This window comes from Phacochoerus africanus, chromosome 11, assembly GCF_016906955.1.
Source record: "Phacochoerus africanus isolate WHEZ1 chromosome 11, ROS_Pafr_v1, whole genome shotgun sequence".
Lineage (NCBI taxonomy): Eukaryota > Metazoa > Chordata > Mammalia > Artiodactyla > Suidae > Phacochoerus > Phacochoerus africanus.
In genome coordinates, this window is record NC_062554.1 from 41,118,745 (window position 1) to 41,128,383 (window position 9,639).

The 9,639-nt window shown below is 43.9% G+C and overlaps 1 protein-coding gene across 7 annotated transcripts in view; it reads right to left on the bottom strand.

Moving 5' to 3' along the window:
- Window positions 1–9,421, bottom strand: part of USP28 (ubiquitin specific peptidase 28) — a 64,154-nt gene extending 54,733 nt beyond the window's left edge. For 5 of the 7 annotated variants that reach the window (XM_047752103.1, XM_047752096.1, XM_047752102.1 and 2 more), the window contains exon 1: window positions 9,270–9,421. In XM_047752103.1, coding sequence (XP_047608059.1) covers window positions 9,270–9,326 — 57 coding nt within the window. In that variant the 5' untranslated portion in view covers window positions 9,327–9,421. Of the gene's footprint in view, window positions 1–8,602; window positions 8,680–9,269 lie in introns of all 7 variants that reach the window. The other 2 variants (XM_047752100.1, XM_047752099.1) reach the window with 1 other exon arrangement.
- Between the last annotated feature and the right edge of the window lie 218 nt (window positions 9,422–9,639).

Here is a 9,639-nt window from a genome sequence, read left to right on the forward strand (position 1 = left end):
AAAAACAGGAATACATTAAAACAATATTCTTTCATTTCTTTAAATACATATGAGCCCCAATCAAACACAAGAAACGAGACCAGCAAGCTGTTACAATAAGGCCTTATGAAATGCATCTTCAGGAGTTCCCATGCTGTCTCAGAGGGTTAAGAATCCAATTCAGTGTCCATGAGGATGAAGGTTCAATCCCTGGCCTTGCTCAGTGGGTTAAGGATCCAGTGTTGCCACAAGCTGTGGTGTAGGTCACAGATGTGGCTTGGATCTGTGTTGTGACTGCTGGAGCTGTGGTGCAGGCCTGCAGCTGCAGCTGATTCAATCCCTAGCCCGGAACTTTCATATGCCACAGGTATAGCCATAAAAGGAAAAAAAAAAAAGAAAGAAAAAAGTATCTTCAAAAATTAAAGAAAATGCCATTTAGTAACATACTGCTAGGGTTTATTGAGAAACTAAGAAAACATGGTAAAAGATATAAGAAATCAAGCTTACATGCTTATTATAATTTTAGAAATCTAACAGGAAATTCTAAATTATTATTAGGGGGACCTTAGGGTACGGTTTTCGGTTTTTGGCAGTTTTTTTTGACCGCACCTATGGCATACGGAAGTTCTCCGGTCAGCGACTGACTCTGCAGCTGCAGCAACACTGTATCCTTAACCCACTGTGCCAGGCCAGGGATCAAACCTGCACCTCTGCAGCAACCCAAGCCACCTCAGTCTGATTCTTTTTTTTTTTTTGTCTTTTGTCTTTTTTGTTGTTGTTGTTGTTGTTGTTGCTATTTCTTGGGCCGCTCCCGCGGCATATGGAGGTTCCCAGGCTAGGGGTCGAATCGGAGCTGTAGTCACCAGCCTACGCCACCTACGCCAGAGCCACAGCAACGCAGGATCCAAGCCGCGTCTGCAACCTACACCACAGCTCACGGCAACGCCGGATCGTTAACCCACTGAGGAAGGGCAGGGACCGAACCCGCAACCTCATGGTTCCTAGTCGGATTCGTTAACCACTGCGCCACGACGGGAACTCCTCAGTCTGATTCTTAACCCACTGTGCCATAATGGAAGCTCTTAGTTTTCATGTTTGATAAATAACAGGAACCAGAGAGGTGATGTGGGATTGGATTATGAAGGGTTCTAAATGCTAGGATGAGTTTAGACTTGATCTGATAAACAATGGAAAATCATTACAGCTTCCTCAGCAGGGAAGAAATAGAACTAAAAAGGTACTTTAAGGGGATTAGTCTAGCATATGTCAACAACTAATTCAATGTGGGATAAGACTAGGGAAAGAAAGCTTAACCATGAGTTACAGGGCTTCTAAATAAACCAAATGTGATGAGAAGTGGAAAGCTAGTAGGAGAAATGAAAAGGTAGACTGCATATCTCAAAGAATGAAGAGATGAAGCTTAGTCAAATACTTGAACATGGATGCTTAAGAGAATGTGATCGCCAAAGACACAAAAGGAAACCAGTAAAAACAAAAAGACAAAAAAACAAAAACAAAAACATCACCACCACCAAAAAACTCAACTAATATAATACAGCATACTAATTGAAGGAAAGTGAAAAAAACACAATCATCTTGGTGATGTAGAAAAAGTACTTGACAAAATCCAACACCCTCTGATAAAAACAATCAGGAAATTAAGAACAGAAGGGCATTTTCTCAACATGATAAAGGGTCTTTAATTTAAAAACTCACAATCAAGGTCATACCCAATAGTAAAAGACTAAAAGAGTTCCCCCTAAAATCAGGAATACTACAAAAATGGCCATTTTCATGAATGCTCTTCAACATTATACTATAAGTTTTAGCTAGAGCAATTAGGCAAGAAAAATAAATAAAGGGCATCCATATGGGAAAGGAAAAAGTAATACCATCTCTATTCACAGATGACATGATATATAAAATCCTAAGGAATCCACAAAAAGTTACTAGAGCTGATAATAAATTCAGTAAATTTACAGAGTACGAGATCAATAGGCAAAAATTAGTTGTGTTTCCATACAACAGAAATGAACAATCTGAAAAGGAAAAAATTTTTTTTGGCTTTTTGTCATTTCTAGGGCTGTTCCTGCAGCCTATGGAGGTTCCCAGGCCAGGGGTCTAATCAGAGCTGTAGCCGCTGGCCTACACCACAGCTCATGGCAACACCGGATCCTTAACCCACTAAGCGAGGCAAGGGATTGAACTCAAAACCTCATGGTTCCTAGTCGAATTCATTAACCACTGAGCCATGATGGGAACTCCAGGAAACCTTAATAAAAGAAAAAACATCCAAGTTCATGGATTGGAAGACTGTATTATTCAGGGCTCTCCAGAGAAACAGAACCAGTAGGGTGTGCACGTGCATTTGTGCATGCAAAGAAACCCTGTATTCCTAGTTTCCTCTGTGTGAGAATTAAGAAATTTATTATTAGGAATTGGCTCTTGGGATTATGGAAGCTGGAAGTCCCAAGATCTGCAGTTGGCAAGCTGGAGACCCAGCTAATGGTGTCATTCCAGTTTGAGTTGGAAAGCCTGAGAACCAGGAGAGCTGATGATCTAAGTTTCAGTCTTAGGGCAGAAGACCTGCATCCAGCTCAGCAGTCAGGTAGGTGAAGTTTATTCAGCCTTTTGTTCTATTGAGGTTTTCAAAGAGTGGGATGAGGCCCATAGACATTAGGGAGGGCAATCAGCTTTACTTAGTCTACCAATTCAAATGTTAATCTCATCCAGAAGCACCCTCACAGACATACTCAGAATAATGTTTGACTATAAGTCCTAGCACCATGTGGCCTAGTCAAGCTGACACATAAAACTAACCATCACAAAGACAATATCCAAAGATATCAATACTACCCAAAGTGATCTACAAATTCAATGCAATTCCTATCACAATTCCAATGGCTTTTTTTTTTCTTTTTTTGCAGAAATGGAAAAACTGATCCTCAAGTTCGTATGGAATTTCAGTGGACCCTGAATAGCCAAAATGATATTGAAAAAGAAAAAAGTTAGAGGACTCCCACTTTAAATTTCAAAACTTATTACAAAACTACAGTAATCATGACAGTGTGATACCAGCCTAAGGATAGGCATATAGACCAGTGAAATAAATGAGGAGTCCAGAAAAATCTCATACATCTATGGTCAACTGATTTTTGACAAAGATGACAAGACCACTTGATGGGGAAAAAAGTCTCTTCAAAAAATGGTACTCGGGGAGTTCCCGTCGTGGCTCAGTGGTTAACGAACCCGACTAGGAACCATGAGGTTGCGGGTTCGATCCCTGCCTGCCCTTGCTCAGTGGGTTAACGATCCAGCGTTGCCAGCGTTGCCGTGAGCTGTGGTGTAGGTTGCACACGCGGCTTGGATCCAGCATTGCTGTGGCTCTGGCGTAGGCTGGTGGCTACGGCTCTGATTCGACCCCTAGCCTGGGAACCTCCATATGCCACAAGAGTGGCCCAAGAAAATGGCAAAAAGACAAAAAAAAAAAAGAGCACAAACTTGTAATAAAAATAGCCAGAGACTTAATGTACAGTTTATTGAACACAGATAATAATATTGCACTCTAAGTATGTAATGTGCCAAATAGCACTACAACAGCAACCACATTATAACATGATACACACCTTAAATTTACACACACCACAAAAAAAATGGTGCTAGGACAACTAGGTATCCATTTGCAAAAGAATGAAGTTTGACCCCCAACTTCACACAATATTCAAAAACTAACTCAAAATGGACCAACGACCTAAATACAAGATCTAAAACCATAACACTCTTAGGAGAAAATCAGAGGTAAATCTTCATGATCTTGAATTTGGCAATGGATTCTTTTTATACGATACCAAAAGTACAAGCAACAGAAGAAAAAATAAGGTAAGTGGGATTTAATCAAAATTAAAATGTCTGCTTATCAAAGGACACTATCAAGAAAGTGAAATGACAAGTTACTGGATGGGAGAAAATATTTTCAAATCATAAATATGATAAGGGTCTAGTATCCAGATTATATTAAGATTCTTACAATTCAAATACCAAAGATGAACAAACCTAATTCAAAAATGAGCAAAGGACTTGAAAGGACATTTCTCCCAAGAAGACACACAAACGGCCAATAAGCATAAGAAAAGATGCTTAACAACATCAGGCATTAGGAAAATGCAAATGAAAACTAAAGGAGATACCACTTCATGGACAACAATGACTATTATAAACAAAAATGGGAAATAAGTGTTTGGGAAGGACCTGGAGAAACTGGAACCCAGCCTCGTTGCTGGTAGGAATGTAAAATGGTATAGCTGCTGCGGAAAAGTTTGGTAGTTCCCTAAAACGTTAAACAGAATTACTCTGTGACCCAGCAATTCTACTTTTAGGTATGTACCCAAAAGAATCGGAACAGGTACTCAAATATTTGTACAGGAATGTTCACAGCAAGACTATTCAAAAAGCCAAAAAGTGGAAACAATTCAAATGTGGACCAAACAGCTTTGCCAGGCCTAATATTCCTAAGAAAGTTGTAAAATGATATCAATTCAGAGATGAGGGCTTACTATGGTCCTTCTGTCTGTGATGAGACTACAGCAAATGCTTAAAAACACACTGGAAATTCTCTGAAAAAAGCAGAACAATTGATAATAAGGAGCAATAAAATCAAATGATTAAAAAAAAATCAACGTAAAGTGGCAATGAGGACTCATCACAAATAAAAATATGAAAATGGGGATCCCTGGTGGCCTAGTGGTTAAGGATCTGGCCTTGTCACTGCTGTGGATTGGGTTCAGATCCCTGGCACAGGAATTTCCTCATGCTTTGGACATAGCTGAGAAAAAAAAAGAAGAAAAGAAAGAAAATGGGACCTTCGAGAGGGTACTTAATAACTACGGGAGGATGTAAAAAGAATGAGAGAATGAGTACTAAAAGCTCACTGATCTGACCAGAAGGTGGTTAGTCACTGGTCACCTCCAAGAGATGCATTATTTGCCGGTAACAAATACTGAGAAGCCTAGTGCTGGCAAGGCTCTCCCTGGGTGGCTTGGGAGATGCTGATCATATAAAACCACTCCCTGCCCTACTATCTAACCTACTGCTGCCTGGTCAGCCTTTCTGCAGGCCCCTGAGCCATCAGCCCTCTTCTTGCTAGAGCCTAACCTGATCCCCATGTCATCTTTTAACTGGGCTTTTGCACAAGCTGTCACTGCACCTCAAGCTCCGTGGTAGAATCTGGGAACCAACTCACCCCAACTCTTGGCCTCCCACCAGCCAAGAGTTAATACTGCCTGGATGTATATTTTTCAAATTTTCTACAATGAGTTGGAATTATATTGCACTGGAAAACTGTTTTAGAAAAGAGACAGGTGGATTTAGAACTCTGTTCAAAATGTAAACAAACTGAAAAGGAGGTGGACAAGGCAACAGTTGGACAGAGCAGAAGAGGATTTTGCTATTGTTGCTATTTCTTTTTCTTTTTCTTTTTTTTTTGACTTTGGAGGGCCACACCCACAGCATATGGAAGTTCCCAGGCTAGGGGTCAAATCAGAGCTACAGCCGCTGGCCTACACCACAGCCACAGCAACAGGGGATCTGAGCCATGTCTGCAACCTACACCACAGCTCGTAGCAACGCTGGATCCTTAACTGAGCAAGGCCAGGGTTTGAACCCTCGTCCTCATGGATACTAGTCAGGTTCATTATTGCTGAGTCACGAGGGGAACTCTTGGTGTTGCTGTTTCATTTGAGGATTGAGGACAAGTGGGCGTAGCTGGATGGAAAATGAGAATTGTGTGGAGAGGCAAAGAGCTTCTCAACATTTACCACCCAGGGATCTTGTCATAAGGCAGATTCTAATTCAACAGCTCTAAGGTAGAGGCCCAAAGAGTGGTTTGTAGGGCTTGCTCATTTCCTTCTTAGAAATACTCCAACCGTGGCAATTTCAAGCTACCAACATGAGGTCACTGAACGCAGTTAGGAAGAAACAGTCAGCTGGAGAGGCAAACACAAGCTGGCTCCAGCACACCCATGTTACTACATTTCTAACAAACTCCTAGGTAATGTGGACGCTGCTGGTCCATACTACAGGTGCCGGGGCTTAGGACAGGATAAAGATCTAAGAAAACTCAGGAGAGTGAGGAGAGGCATCATCTAAAACAGGGGTTCTTAAGCTCAAAATTATTGACATTTTGGGCCAGACAACTTTTTGTTTGGGGGGTGGGGGAGCTAGCTGTACACTGTAAGAGGTTTAGCAGCACTCCTGGCTTGTACCCATTAGATGACAGGAGCATTCTCCCACCCCGGGCTGTAGTCACAATCAAACAGGTCTCTAGACACCACAGATTTTGCTTCATCTCTAAGAAGTGAAGGGAGAAGGGAAGGCTACCTCTTGCATTGAGAGAAAAGAGATGCTGAAGAAGGGAAAAAACCCCAAACATGAGACAGACAGCTCTTTAGGTATCAGCAAGCTCAGTCAAGTAGAAAGGAAAGTTAGCTACTTAGAAAAAGCACAGGGAGGACTGAAAGCTTAAAACATCAGGAGGAACGTTCTAGAGAGTAAAGGCTCTGACCCAAGACAATGAGTTCACTGAGTATAAAGCAGGATCAGAAATATCTTGTGCTCTTGAGAGTCAGAGTGTCTGGGTGCAACCCTGGCCGTACTATTTACTAGCTGGTTAACTTTGGGCAAATTATTTAACAAGAAATAAGAAAACTTCCCGAAGTTGTCGTAGGAACTGAGATAACACATGTTATGTTCTGAGCACAGAGTCTGGCATACAGTATGTGCTCAATTAATGTTTTCTACTTCTATTATCAGTATCATTATTTTCCTTGAAAAATACATTGCACTTGTCTACTTCTTTGAATTTCTTTGCTGAAACAAAACATGTGGAAAGATCTTGCCTGGCGAGGCATTACCTTGTCAATGTGTTTTATAAATTGTGTGAGGAGGAACTGTTTGTAGCTGGAGGCATGAGAGTGAAAGCCAACCAAGCACTGACTTAGTGATGTTCCAAAAATCACAATTAATGAGATAAGGTAAGAGAATGACAATCCAATAAATCAAAGGAAGCATTAAATTTTCACCGAAAACAGACAGGTTTTCATAGCAGAGTGTATGATGAGCCCCAGTACTGCTTCCAAGGATGATGGGTTTATAAGAGCCAACCTGACTTTGAGTTGTTTATCCTACAATAACAGTAAACATTGCTGCTCTTTTCCTCTAAGTCAAGACTTGATTAAAGTAGTGCCTTCCTTGAGACTCCAGAACATATTTCAAGAGTTCTACGTTTTCCTCTCACTAAAATTCTTGGGCAGCTGTAATGAGTTCTGCCTGTCCCATGCACAACTGACCAGTAAGGGAGGGGAAGCATTCTAGGTTTTAAATAGCTTCACAGGCTCAGGAGAGGAGAGGAGGGCTCCTGGCAATTAGAACAATGGAAGATCCTTTAAGGGCAATGCTGAATGCTTGAGGGACTTCAAAATAGAGTCCATTCTAACAAGAAACCTAGGAAGATGAGGAAGACGTTATTAAAATCTTTCCTCTGAGATATGAAAGGTTCTTTCCCCATATAGGATTCCTTCAGCTAGCCTGCTAACAAGCATTTCACACTAGCAAAAACAAAAAGGGCAAACATGATAGAGCATTCCAAAGCTTATCATCCGTCTGTAGGGGGCGAATCACCGAGAAGAACAGTAAATGTTCTCACTCCGCAGGTTGCCAGGAATCAGGGTCCCCCAGCCAGGCACAGCCACCAGAGTTCCAAGCTTTCCAAAAATAGCTATGACTTATATACAAAAGTTCATCAAACACCTCACATCTAAACCCTTAAACAGAGAGCTAAGACCATGGTCACCTCTCAAACTCTGGCAGAGGTAAATGAAATGTAGTTGCTGGCTGACCAACAGGCACATGGTCTCAACCAACAAATTTAAATATGACTTGCTGCTCTCCCTTAAAATAGTCTCTTCTCTAAATCAACATGACTGTCTCAAAACTAAGATTTTCCCATCCGTTTTTAAGTCACCGTCCTAAAAACAAATGCAACTGATCTCCGACACCAGAAACAAAATCCTGATGCAGACTCCAACTGGCATTTGTAAACACCTAACAATATTCCTATTAGAAATCAACCCATGAAATGCCACCCGCCTACTTCCATTTTGGAGCCCAGAACCTGGAGGTATCTTTTACTACAGGAGTTTAAAAAAAGGAAGTGCGGTCACTTTACACACTATTGGTCCTCTGAGTGCCTGAAAAGGAAAGGGGAAAAAAAAAAAAAAAAAGGCATAAAAGGTTTCTCACGTGGAGGTATCTGACAGCTTTGTACTGTAAATATTTCATGAAATTCCTCACTTCCAAACTTGCATTTGAATACGTGGTACAGGTTTCCCATTCTGTCTTGAAAAAGCTCAGCACTTGAGGGGGGACCGGGCAGTATTATAAGATTCCAAAGTAACATTAGAAGACATTCTCAAGTTGCCCACTTCCCAAGTTTTTTTCGCACAGACATTAGCCTTTTGATTTTCCCTCAAACCAGTGTTCTTTCACTCTCACCATCTTAGCCCAGAAATCCCTGTATTGATTTCAATCTTCTTAGATTAATAGGAATAGGGAAGCATTATCAGCATACCTTCTATTCATCGCGGTGCTCCTCCCCCTTCCTTAAAAATCTAGAGTGATGAATGCAGCAATTGGGGAGGTTGCTCTCTGCTTAAAAAAAGGAGGGGGGGGGTGTGGAAGATAGAAAGCGGTAACTACGACCCCCGATCTTTCACAAGGTGTTGATAAATCCTGCCTTTAAGTTAGATAACTTCGGTTATCTAACTGCTTTAGACACTTTTAAAACAGCATTGCCCCAAAACAGATTAGAAAACAAAAACAAAAACCACCAAAGCTGCCCCTTTAGGAAGTTTCTCACCCCTGCCGGGGGCCGGGAGAGCTCCCTTTAGAGACCCCTGATGAAGACAGCCCACGTCCAGCCTTTTGTATTTGATTTTTCAAAACAGCTAATCTCCCTTGAACTTCAGCCCGCCCCCGGACCCGAGGAGAGTCCTCGATCTCTGCCTTGCAGAGACTTCAGCCTCCTCCCGAGTCCCAGTCTTCACCCGCACCGGCGCGCCGCCCTCGCTCGCGCCGGGCCCGGGCGCCCTCCGCAGCCCCCTTCTGCCCGGCCCCGCGCCCGAACCCCGCAGGCCCGTCAGCGCCCCGCGCCGCTCCGGCCCGGACCCCGAACCCCCCACCCCGCGGGACCCAGAACCCGCCCCCCGGCTCCTGCCCGCCGCCGCCGCGAAGCCCACCGAGCCGTGGCGGTCCGCTGCTCCGGCCGCGTCGTCCTGCTGCAGCTCCGCAGTCATGGCCGGGGCGCCCCTCCGCGGGTCACTAGCCTCCCGCCGCCACCGCCGCCGCCGCCACAGCCACCCCCAGCCGAGCCTCGCGGGAGGAGGAGGAGGAGGCGGAGGCGGAGGTGGCGGAGGTGGAGGAGGAGGCCCCGCCCCCGCCCTCCACCCCGCTCCGGCCCCGCCTCCGTCCCGCCGCGCGCCTGAGGCTCAGCCCACACGCTCCGCCCCCGGCCTGAGCGCGCACGCCAGGCGCGCGGCCGAGGGCCGAGCCGCTCTGCGTGCTCCCGCGTACGCCGGGCTCTGACCCGGCGCAGGCCACGTGACCCCG